The following is a 13,562-nucleotide window of genomic DNA, read 5'->3' on the forward strand; positions in this document are numbered from 1 at the left end:
TGTTTGCCCAGTCTTTTCGTAAATGATTATAAAGAAGTTGACTGCAGAATCACAACAAAGAGCATATGATGATGACAACATCAATTGTAAAGCCTCAGCTACTGTGTGTAGACACTTTAATTTGATGCCTTGTAGGCTGCTTGCTTGTCAATTTTGACATACCATTTAATTCTGCCGGATGGTGTCAGGAAAACGGATCTTTTGTTGGATGAGTATTAATTAATTTTGTTGTTGAACACTAACTGTGTCAGTCACGATCTTTTATATGTCAACATCATATGAACTGAAGTATCAAATGGACTTGTCATCATTTCCCCTTATCCAGCTCCTGCCGGGTCGGGGTATTTATGGTACTTCATCTTCCTCTTTCCTTCCACCATTCCTCTTCCATGATCTTGGCCCAGTCTAAATTTTGTCTTCTTATGCTGCTCTTCACCAATTCAATCCACATTGTTCTCGGTCTTCCTGTTGTTCTCTTGTCCTTTCACTTTGCCTCCAGCATCTGTCTTGGAATTCTATTCTCCTTCATCCTCTTTACATGTCCAAACCACTTCTCTCTGTACTAATTTTCATGCAGTATTTCTCAATTTTTTTGTTCAGTATATCTAGTTGTTGTTGCACTTCTCTGCTGTTCTTTCCCCAGATCACTACATCATCTGCAAATAGCAATATCTTCATCTCTTTGTCTCCATAGGCTTCCTTTGTTTCCTTTACAATTTTGTCCATGACCATAATAAACAAAAGAGGTGAAAGCACACTCCCCTGCCTTAGTTCAGTCTTATTTCTAAACCATTCTGTCTTTCCAGCTGGGGTCAGTACTCTGCTAACACAGTAGTCATACATTGCTTGCACCATTTCTAACATTTCTCTTCAGAGTCTCTTTTTAACCATGGTTTCCCAAACCTTTCTTCTGGGGACACTATCATATTCCTTTTATATATCTATGAAAGTTATGACCAGATCCTTTCCATATTCCCAGTTCTTTTCCATCAGCTGTCTCATGCTAAAGATTGGGTCCACTGTATCTTCCACCCCTGAAGCCATATTGTTCGTCTTGTAACTCTCCTTCAAGCTTTTTTCTCATTCTTCTTTCTAATATCCTTTCCAGTATTTTAAATACCTGCAGTATAAGTGTGATTCCTCTATAGTTACCACAAATATCAAATGGACTGGTCCCCTTAAAAATTCTGAGTACTTGAACTGGGTTGGAACACGCAATTTTGGCATCCGGAAGCAGACGCTCTAGTATTGATCTTTGCCTAAATGGTGTTCAAAATTAATTCTAATATGGTATTCTTTCTTTGATTTTGGCCATCTATGGACCAGTAAAACAACTTCCTCGTGATTTTGTCTCCCTTCTTGATTTTCAGTCCCTCCAGTATTTCTTCATCTTTTACTGGGTTCTTTTCTTCCTCCATCCATCCATCCATCCAGACAGTTTCACGCTTTTTATATTTATTGATGAAAACCTCCAAACTTTCTAATCCTATTGTAAAATGTATGCCTGTCAAATTTCTTTCATAATCATTTTTGCTAAATCCTTTTCTTCACTTTGATGAACCAACTTATTTATGATTTGGGATTCTTTTCCAAATGGTCAGTTTTTATAGTCAGTCTTTCCAGATTCATTTTGACCAAGCAAGTGACCATAATTTTTTTTTCTGATGGCATCTGATAATTTTTCAGCTTGGCTATACCTTACTTTAATTCTTCTTCTCATCCAAGTACTCACAACTTTTCTTGGTCCAAGTATCTTCCTTAGTATTTTTCTTTCCTTTTTCTCTAATTTTTCAATTTCTCCCTTTTTGTTTAAGTCTAATATGGTATTATTATTATTATTATTATTATTATTATTATTATTATTATTATTATTATTATTATTATTATTATAAGATCAGTGATGAGTATTTTTAACAGAAAACATGTTATAAATTTTATCAGAACAAGCAACAGGTTGCACGGTTCGAGTCAGCTTGCATTTGGGAGATGTGGGTTTGAACCTCACCGTCGGCAATCCTGAAGATGGTTTTCTATGGTTTCCCATTTTCACACCAAGAAAATTATGGGGCTGCACCTTAGTTAAGGCCATGATTGCTTTCTTTGCAACACTTACCCTGTCCTTCTCATCGACACCAGAGATAATTCCTTTATTGGTGGCGAAGCTAGGGCTCAAGGCCCTCTCTTACACTTAACCACTAGGAGAGTATACATTTTCATAACTTAAAATTATGAATACAAATAAAACAAATAATATTAATAGCAATAATAATGACAATAATGATAGAATTTTTTTAAAAACTATTTGTTTTACGTCGCACCGACACAGATAGGTCTTATGGTGACGATGGGAGAGGAAAGACTTAGGAATGGGAAGGAAGCAGCCATGGCCTTAATTAAGGTGCAGCCCCAGCATTTGCCTTGTGTGAAAATGGCAAACCATGGAAAACCATTGAAAACCATTTTCAGGGCTACCGACAGTGGGGTTCTAACCCACTATCTTCCCAGATGCAAGCTCACAGCTGCGCGTCCCTAACCGCACGGCCAACTCGCCTGGTAATGAGAGAATCCTCAATTTTAAAATATACAAAATAAAGTACACTTAAATGATGTAACTACAGTAATCCATACATTCATCTCATTCATTCCTTCATTCACTCAACAATTATCCAGCAAGTCAGCGGGATCTACTCAGCAAAGCTCGTGGCAAGCCACTTTAAACTTGCGATGCGAGGGATCGTCTCTAATGTTCGCAGGTAGTGAATTCCACGACTTGGACACAGAGATTATGAAGGAGCGGTAAATAGCAGTGTGGTTTATGGGTATGACAAGAGAGGAGCCAGATCTTGTATTGTGGTCATGATAGGACGAGAGGTAAGAAAAAGATGAAGACAGATAAGCGTGAGTATCAGTGGAAAGTATTTTGTGTCGAAGTGATAACAAGTGAAGTTCACGGTGCTGGTGCACTCGAAGCTATGACAGCTCCTTATAATAAGGTGATATGTGTGCATCATATCAAAGATTAAAGATATATCTTGCGCAGCTGTTCAGGCTCCGGTCCAGTTTCTTGTTACTGTCGCAGGTTATTTCAGTCAACACAAGTGTCACAATAGTCAAGTATAGGTAGTATCAGAGAGTGAATTGGTTGTACTTTTTTTAATTGCTATTTATTCGGGGCGTCGACCTAAGAAGATCTTTAGCCCCTACTTTGCACCATATGTTATGAACCTGCGTATATTTGGAAATTGCGGAAGTGTAAAGTGTAAAGTGAATGTGAAGATAGGAATATTAAGGATGACACAAACATCCAGTCCCCAGGCCAAGGATCTTAATCATGTACAATTAAAATCTCCTGACCCAGCCAAGAATCGGGGCTGCCGGGTGACAGGCGGACACGTTTCCCCCTACACCATGGGGCCGGTGAATACATTACAGAACCGTTTCAATGGATATAAGCATCTATATACCTTATTACATGTGCTTGTCACCTGTTGAGTCCAATTTAGGGTCTCAGTCATATTAATTCCTAAGTTAGTCACTGAAGTAGAGTAGGGTATGATTTTATTGTTTAAAATTATTGGGGAGATATTCTTTTGCTTAAGGGAATATAGGTTTTTACTGGTATCGATAATAATAACTTGAGTTTTATTTGGGTTTATTAATAAACTGTTTTTATTTACATAATCACTAAGATGTTGAAAGTCAGAATTTATTTTAGTAATTGCAGTATCGATATCACTTGGTTTTGAATGATAATAAATCTGTACATTGCCTGCGTACCCTTGCAATTTGCAGAATTTAAGAGCATTTGATATATGAAATGAAATGGCGTATGGCTTTTGGTGCTGGGAGTGTCCGAGGACATGTTCGGCTCGCCAGGTGCAGGTCTACATAAAATCAGCTTCATGGTCCGTATCGCACTTCAATAGATTCACAATTAAGTATTTAATTTATTTTCCACCTAGTCGATACAATGATTGCTTAAGGCAATTTTTAATGTTCAAAAGTGGTACATGTTTCGTATATTATCAACATCTTCAGCCACATAACACTGTTTAGATGAAAAATATATAAAATTGACAAAGTAATGCTTTAGAGGAAGTGTCCTTAAAATTAACATAAGATTGACAAGATTAAAACAAACAAATAACTCAAGAGAAAATATATAAATTATTTCTACAATAGAAAGCAGTCGTCAAGGAAACACTTGTACAATATTCCATAGAGAAATTGTCCTAATAAATATTCTTTTCTTAATAATTCATGAAAAAAGATCAATTTATAAATTAAAAATTATACAATTTATAAGTAATTATCGAAACGAAGAAATCCTGATATCACAGTGCGGCTCTTATTATTAATGTAGATGAAAATATAACTAATTCCTAGTTGTCAAATCTTATTAAGCCTGCTTTCCTTTGGAACAGTAACTCCTGTCATTCTTTCACAGTTTGCGCCGGGTGTAATATTGATGATGCAATCTTCCTTGCTCTTGCACCTGAGGAGGTGGAGGAGCGGGGGATATAGGTGTGTCAAGAACTTCCTTGCTGTCACCTATAGCTTCAACTGAGGAGGAACAAGTTGTAGGGCTATCTGTAGGTGGAGAAATTCCAATTCTTTTTTCGTGATCCTTCTCAAGCATTTTCAAATATACTAGAATTTGATAATATAATGGATTCTTATATTCTACAGCCTCATTAAGGTTATCATTTTTCTTTACAAGTTGGTCTAGATGAATGTACAGGTCTTCATATGTGTTCATTAAGCTGCCCTTTTTTAATTTTTTTATGATGGTCAGGTCTTGTTCTATGTTGGTAAATTTATGACCTGTGGCAGTCATGTGTGATCCCATTGCTGAGAATCTTCTATGTTTTTCAGCATTCACATGTTCCAAATATCTAACTTTAAAATTGCGGCCAGATTGTCCTATGTATGTATTCTTACATTCAAAGCATGTGAGTTTATATATTCCGGAATCAAAAAATTTATCTTTTTCCGAGAGATTTATTGTATCATGGTTGAAAATACTATGTTTCATGTTGTTATTGGTGGAAAATGCAATTTTGAAATTTTTTCTCTTAAATAAATTTGTTATTACATGAATGTTTGGATTATTATATGTGAACTTGATATATTTTTCAGTTTTACTAGGTTCGACTGCTAATTTAGATTGTTGCTTCTCCGAAAATTTATTAATTATTTTATCAATCATGTTATTGTTGAAACCATTCAATAACAACATGAAACATAGTATTTTCAACCATGATACAATAAATCTCTCGGAAAAAGATAAATTTTTTGATTCCGGAATATATAAACTCACATGCTTTGAATGTAAGAATACATACATAGGACAATCTGGCCGCAATTTTAAAGTTAGATATTTGGAACATGTGAATGCTGAAAAACATAGAAGATTCTCAGCAATGGGATCACACATGACTGCCACAGGTCATAAATTTACCAACATAGAACAAGACCTGACCATCATAAAAAAGTTAAAAAAGGGCAGCTTAATGAACACATATGAAGACCTGTACATTCATCTAGACCAACTTGTAAAGAAAAATGATAACCTTAATGAGGCTGTAGAATATAAGAATCCATTATATTATCAAATTCTAGTATATTTGAAAATGCTTGAGAAGGATCACGAAAAAAGAATTGGAATTTCTCCACCTACAGATAGCCCTACAACTTGTTCCTCCTCAGTTGAAGCTATAGGTGACAGCAAGGAAGTTCTTGACACACCTATATCCCCCGCTCCTCCACCTCCTCAGGTGCAAGAGCAAGGAAGATTGCATCATCAATATTACACCCGGCGCAAACTGTGAAAGAATGACAGGAGTTACTGTTCCAAAGGAAAGCAGGCTTAATAAGATTTGACAACTAGGAATTAGTTATATTTTCATCTACATTAATAATAAGAGCCGCACTGTGATATCAGGATTTCTTCGTTTCGATAATTACTTATAAATTGTATAATTTTTAATTTATAAATTGATCTTTTTTCATGAATTATTAAGAAAAGAATATTTATTAGGACAATTTCTCTATGGAATATTGTACAAGTGTTTCCTTGACGACTGCTTTCTATTGTAGAAATAATTTATATATTTTCTCTTGAGTTATTTGTTTGTTTAAATCTTGTCAATCTTATGTTAATTTTAAGGACACTTCCTCTAAAGCATTACTTTGTCAATTTTATATATTTTTCATCTAAACAGTGTTATGTGGCTGAAGATGTTGATAATATACGAAACATGTACCACTTTTGACCATTAAAAATTGCCTTAAGCAATCATTGTATCGACTAGGTGGAAAATAAATTAAATACTTAATTGTGAATCTAAGGTGCAGGTCTTTCGATTTGACTCCCGTGAGCGACCTGCGCGTCGTGATGAGGATGAAATGATGATGAAGACGACACATACACCCAATCCCCGTGCCAGAGAAATTAACCAATGATCGTTAAAATTCCCAACCCTGCCGGGAATCGAACCCGGGACCCCCTGTGACCAAAGACCAGGATGCTAACCATTTTAGCCATGGAGCTGGACATTTGATATATAATTAATTTGGATGATAAATAATAGTGGTCTGAGGACAGATCCCTGAGGGACACCGAGGGTCTTACTTTGCCATCCTGAACTCAAATTTCCAACTGTCACGCATTGCCGGTGATTTTCAAGGTAAGATGAAAAAAAAAAAAAAAAAGAAGTGACACACTATTAAAATTTAGCTCTCGAAGTTTCTGCAGTAGTAACTGAGGGTTGACGGTGTCAAAGGCAATACTGAGATCTAATAATGTCAGTACAATCACGTCCTGTTGGTCCATTGCACATCTGATGTCATCTGTCACTCGTAGTAAAGCTGTGGCAGTGCTATGTCCTTTCCTGAAGCCATATTGAAAGGGGTTGAGGAGGGAATACTCGGTAAGGTATTCAGTAACTTGTGTATGAACTAGATGTTCAAGCACCTTGGATAAGGGTGGTAGGATGAATACTGGATGATGATCTGAAGAAGATTCTAACTTGGAGCTCTTCTGGATGGGTCTAATTAGTGCATCTTTCCAAAATCTGGGAACACTCGATTTGTCAGGCAGTAGTTAAGTATATGAGTTAGTATTGGTAGAACAGCCCCTAAGACATACTTAATCAGTGATATAGGAATATTATCATTACCTGTGGCATTAGATGTCATCTATCATCATCATCATCACAACCATGGTTCCATTTTCTTCGGTCCATGAACCATTCTTCATTCACAACCTGCTCCCAATCCTGACCTCTCTCCTCTACTTCCTTCTTCACTAATTCTGTCAGTTTTTCTCTAGGTCTGCCCACTGGTCTCATTCCCCTTGTTTCTCTTTCATACCTACTCCTTTCTTGCAGACCTACTGGCACTCATTCTTCTCACATGACCAAACCACTTCAGTCTTGCCTTTTGGATCTTCTGGAGTAAGGAGTCTTCTAGTTCTACATCTTCTGGCTTTTTCATTCCCGATTTTATCCCTCCTGGTCTTCTGGATCATTGTGCGTAGGAACATTTCTGCTGCTTGGAGTTTTGAGTTGTCCTTTCTTGTTAATGTAGCAGTTTCCAGGCTGTATGTGAGGATAGGGGTGTAATATGATTTATACAGTGTCATCTTGGTTTTGAGTGGTACTTGTTTATCCCATAGCAGCTGTCTTCCTTGGAGGCAAAAATGTATTGCTTTGCTGATTCGACTGTTTACTTCACATTTAGCTAAGTTATGCTTGGACATTATACTACCCAAGTACTTAAATTCTGTGACACTGTCCAGCTTAGTGCATTTAGCATGATTTCTGGCTGGTTGTCACCCTTCTGTACCTTCAACACCACAGTTTTAGCCTTGCTGATGTTTAATCCATATCTCTCAAACTCCTGACTCTACCCCTACAGTCTCCCTTCCACATCTTCTCTGAGTTACCCCAAATTACTACATCATCTGCAAATGCTTTTAAGTCTAGTTGCCCCTTTTCTTTTAGCGCCTTTAATATGGTATCCATTACAATGATAAATAATAGGGGTGACTTCCCTTTTTTTTCTCAAACCAGTCTGACAGTCCAGAACCAACTTGTACACAGCTTCTGGTTTTCTCATAAAGCACCTTAATTTTTGAAATCAGACTGTCTCGAACTTTGAGTTTTCTCAGGCATTCTCAAATAAGCTCCCTTGGTATGCTATCATAGGCCTTTTCGATGTCAAGGAACAGTAGATATAAAGGCTTCTCTTTTCCCCAATGTTTTTCCATTAGCATCCTGACAGCAAATATACGATCTGTTGTTGATTTTCCAGGCCTAAAGCCATATTGTTCCTCTTCTAAAAGTGGTTCTACAATTTTAGATGTCATCTATATATATATATACAGCTAAGTTATGCTTGGACATTATACTACCCAAGTACCTAAATTCTGTGACACTGCATATATATATATATATATAAAATAACTTGTGCTGACTGATTCATCATCGCAGAGCCAAAACTACTGGACATAAAGAAATGAAATTTTGGGAATACATTCATATTACAATGTAGGTGCTCACTAAGGTAGGATTTTTGGATATTCTGTCGCTAAGGGGGTGAGAAAGGGTGGAGGTGAATTTTTAAACTGAGTGTATTTATATCTCAAAAACTGTGCAGTTTGAAGACACGAAAATTGGTATTTGGAATCTACTTTAAAAATAAAGAAACACGTATTTTTATGTATTTGGAAAATCTACTTAAGTGGTGGTGAACAGGAGTGACAAAGAGGGTGAATTCTTAAAATGAGTATATCTCAAAAATGTAACGTTACAGACATAAAAATTGATATTTGGAATCTTCTGTAAAAGTAAAGGAACACGCATAATTTGTTTTCTGAAAATCCACTTACTTAACATGTTACAGACGTAAAAATTGGTATATTTATTATTTTAAAAATAAAATTAACATGTATTTGTTTGTTTTTGGAAAAAACTTCAATAGGGTGTGGGGGGTTGAAAAAGGGGTTGAATTATTTTTATGTGGATACTTATATCTCAAAAACTGAAAATGTTACAGAGATGGAAATTGGTATTTGGAATCTTCTTTAAAAATAAAGAAACACATGTATATATATAACTGTCTAACAAAATTCTGTATAATATAGTTCACCAGAGGATCTCTTAACTAAGCACTATGGAAGATATTTCTAAAATCATTCTCTTTTGACATATGGTATGATTCTTACCTGAAGTGATCCAAAGCATATTCTGCCAAAGTGTGAGGCTTCTCTCGAGAATCAGTTCCATTCACCTGTTGAGGGTAAAGTTTACGACCATGCTCTGCTCCCTCTAAGCTGAACAATGCCTGCATATTCAGAGAAATAAATTTCATAAGAATGGTTTAACAGTGGTTAACATCAGCTAACATCAGAAACAACATCTCAAATATGAAGGAATTTACCAGGATGTCCTGAGGAGGTTTGCTGCACGCCGGCAACACATATACAGTCTCAGCAGGGAAGTCTCCTCTCTCTCCAGTACGCTCACACCTTCCCACACACCAACCGGAGTTCATTACCGTCTCCCCAGTACTGTCATCCTCCAATACGATGAGGTCACCTTTTTGGAAGGTCAGGAATGAAGAACCCTCCCCTAAAGGCAGAAGTGAAATTTTTGCCACAGTTAGGAATATCTCATTCCTTGAAAAATAATTTCACCGTATTTCTCTGAATCCAAGAAAACACTTTCTTTTTTTCTCAGAATCTAATGTGAAAAATCAAGGGTCATCTTGCATTCGTGACCTAACAGTAAAAACACTGTTGGCAGCTACCATGGTAACTACGCTGCTTCCCTTCACCCCCCCGCGTGCACATAAAACTCAACCTTCAAAGTTTGCATCTATATTAGGCCTATAGGCTACATTGCTAGCCACGGCAATCGGTTGTACAGTGCCTGTGTAATGTCACTAATTCTTGGGAAATAGTGGAAAGAGAATGACATTCTACCTGTCAGGAGACAGACTCACAGCGTGAGCAATCGAGTGAGTGACAATCCCCTGAATAGAAAAAAAAGAAGTCCCTGTATTAGCCTCTACAAAAACATTTCTCAAATCTGCAGAATGGCATCAAAACATGCGAATCTTCGAATTCTTATAAAGTCCATGACTTGTCAGTGGCAGAGTTATAAGACGTCTACTGTACCTGACACTTCGTAAAATAAACAGTTTTACAGAGAGCAGGAATATTTTTGTGAGGGATCATCGAATTGTAAAGACACGTGAAACAGGTATTGCCGGCAAATTTTTACCAGGTTCTCTTCGATATTATGATGCCAATTTTGATTTAATGGTTTTTAAACTCGCAGAAATAAAGAATAATTGTGCAGCTACAAGAAAATAGGCATAACTAAAGCCAATGTTCGGCGTTGGCGTGAAGACAAAGATGGTCTAAAAATGCATACTGTACAAGAAAGGAATTCATATGATTTCACAAAGCACTTCTTAAGCCTGATTTTTTTTTGAAGGAAAAAGTGGGGATGATCTTGCATTCAGGGCCATCTTGGATTTGGAGAAATACAGTATTTTTATGCTTTATGACACACACACACACACACACACACACACGCACACACACTTCACCAGGCAAGTTGGCCGTGCGATTAGGGGAGTGGCTGTGAGCTTGCATCCGGGATATAGTGGGTTCGAATCCCACTGTCGGCAGCCCTGAAGGTGGTTTTCCATGGTTTCCCATTTTCACACCAGGCAAATGCTGGGGGTGTACCTTAATTAGGGCCATGGCCATTTTCCATTCCTAGGCCTTTCCTATCCCATCGTTGCCATAAGACCTATCAGTGTCGGTGTGACGTAAAGCAAATAGCGAAATAAGAACACACATTTCAGACCTGAGGAAACAATTTTTACATAAAATATGAGTTCTATATTTTTTTCATACTGGAAAAGAATAAAAATTATAGGGGAAAAAATCAAAAACAATTTTAACACCTTCTTTACACAAATTTTCGTGGTTCATAACCATTAATAAAGGTACTGATAAAGCTTGTGTTCATCTCTACCTAAATAAATTCAAAATGTTAAAATTTGCAATTTTTTCTGAATTTGGGGATTTTAAGATTGTACACACTTCTCAAAGGACAGAAGTGTAGAAACTGGAATAAGTGGTAGAAGAATCGTATATAGCCTAACTTAGTTTGCAGACCAACCTTACAGGACAGAGGTAAAACGATGGCCAGTGTTCTTAAAAGTAGGAATCGAAATTATTACTAAATAAGTACATCATAAGAAAGAAGTAGGATGTCCCAAATATATATGTCATTGTATCTATGTGGGTGTGTATGTATTACATCTCCTCCTAAACCACTGGAGCGATTTCAGCCAACTTGGTACATTTATGACTTAATATCAGGAGACAAACCACGTGGGGGTAGATACTCCAAGCACCCTTAGGGGTGGGAGCAGGGGGATGAGGTATTTAAAAAAAATCAAAAATAGTGTCAAATCCATACTTTACTGGGGTTGCTGGGATGAAGAGCGACACTCCGGATTTTCTTAAAGTCGATGTTCAGCTCCCTTTGTGGTGGGGGCAAGGGGGATGAGATATAAAAATAATTGAAAATAGTATCAAATCCTTAGTTTTCGGGGTTGCTGAGATTAATAGTGACATTCCAGATTTTTTGTAAGTCGAAGTGCAGTCCCCATTGCGATGGGGGCATGGGGTGAGATAAAAATAATCGAAAATAATGTTGAATCCATAGTATTTGGCACTACTGGAGCGAATTCAACCAAACTTCGTACACTTATGACTGACCATCACCAGACAAACCATGTGGGAGCAAGACCCTTAGGGTGGGGGGTGAAAAGGGGTGAGGTATATAAATAACAGAAAATAGTGTCAAATACAAAGTTTTTGGTGCCGCTGATATGAATAGTGACACTCCAAATTTTTTAAAAGTCCAAGTTCAGCCCCTTTTGGTATAAGGGTGACAAAGGATGAAAAAATAAAATGACCAAAAATGACCAAGATTATGGATGTATGTGTGTATTTTCCAGCATAGCTATTAACTAAATTTGGCACAAATATTACTTACTATCTGTAAAAAAAATGCTGTTGGGGCAACACACTCCTAGATCCCCAGGGGAGGGAATGAAACTTAAATATAAGTAAAAGTGACCGATAATAGTCTCGAACCATAGTTTTCAGGACTACTGGAGCAATTTCAAAAAATAACATACCATTAGGAGACTAACTGCTTGGGATATGACACCCCTAGCAACCTTGGGGAGGGGGGGTGCGGGGTAGGGGCTGAGAGGTATAAAAATCGAAAATAGTGTCGAATCTATAGTTTTGGGGGTTGCTGAGATGTGTAGTGATACTCCGGATTTTTTAAAAGTCAGATGTAAGTGTGTATTTTCCAGCATAGCTGTCAACTAAATTTGGTGCAAATATCACTTATTACAGTATCTGTGAAAAATGTTGTTGAGGCAAGGGGGTGAAATATAATCTATATAAAGTTGTAGGGGTTCCACTGTCTGTAATTTCATTTGTTTTGCCAACTTTTCAGATATTTATCCGTTTTAGGTCAACTCAAGATTGAATGTGTGGTTTTTATTTTTCTTGTCAGTATGTATGTTTGTTCCACCATCACAGCGAAATGGCTGAATAGATCTTGACCAAACATCACATTTAGAGTAATCTCATCCCGGTGATATGCAAATGATTTAAACTTATAGATCATTGAATATACAGGGGATTTGTAGGAAAAAGAGAAGAGTTTTCTTCCATTTTCTCTTATCTATACATATAAAATAACTTGTCCTGACTGACTGACTGACTGACTGACTGACTGACTGACTGACTGACTGACTGACTGATTCATCATCGCCGAGCCAAAACTACTGGACATAAAGAAATGAAATTTTGGGGATATATTCATATTAAGATGTAGGTGCTCGCCAAGAGAGGATTTTTGGATATTCCTTCGCTAAGGGGGTGAAAATGAGTGTATCTATATCTCAAAACTTTAAACGTTTACAGATGTAAAAATTGGTATTTAGAATCTTATTTAAAAATAAGGAAATACGTATTTTTTGTTTTCAGAAAATCCCAATAGGAGGGGTGAAAAAGGGTGAAAATGGGGAAAAATGGGTTGAATGCCTTTAATCAGGATACCGGTACTTATATCTCAGAAACTGAAGATATTACAGACCTGAAAATTGGTACTTTTGATCTCTCTTAAAAATAAAGAAACACGTATTTTTTTGTTTTTGGAAAATCCAATTAATGGGAGGGTGAAAAGGGGGTGAATTTTTAAAATGAGTGAATCTATATCTCCAAACTTTTAAAGTTTGCAGATGTAAAATTTGGTATTTAGAATCTTCATTAAAAATAAAGAAACATGTATTTTTTTGTTTTCGGAAAATCGCAATAGGAATCGTGAGAAGGGGTAAAAAAAGGGGTTGAATGGCTTTAATGAGGCTACTTATATTTTAGAACCTGAAGATATTACAGACCTGAAAATTGGTATTTTGTATCTACTTTAAAAGTAAAGAAACACGTATTTTTT

At 36.7% G+C, this 13,562-nt stretch overlaps 1 protein-coding gene across 2 annotated transcripts in view; it reads right to left on the reverse strand.

The window, feature by feature from the left end:
• The window catches only part of ck (myosin-VIIa ck), a 399,120-nt gene that overhangs the window by 34,365 nt on the left and 351,193 nt on the right, over positions 1–13,562 (reverse strand). For both annotated transcript variants that reach the window (XM_067151286.2, XM_067151287.2), the window contains exons 30-31: positions 9,445–9,635; positions 9,230–9,348 (exon numbers count right to left, since the gene is read on the reverse strand). In XM_067151286.2, the coding sequence (XP_067007387.2) occupies positions 9,230–9,348; positions 9,445–9,635 (310 nt within the window). The remainder of the gene's footprint in view (positions 1–9,229; positions 9,349–9,444; positions 9,636–13,562) is intronic.

Source organism: Anabrus simplex, chromosome 7 (genome assembly GCF_040414725.1).
Source record: "Anabrus simplex isolate iqAnaSimp1 chromosome 7, ASM4041472v1, whole genome shotgun sequence".
Lineage (NCBI taxonomy): Eukaryota > Metazoa > Arthropoda > Insecta > Orthoptera > Tettigoniidae > Anabrus > Anabrus simplex.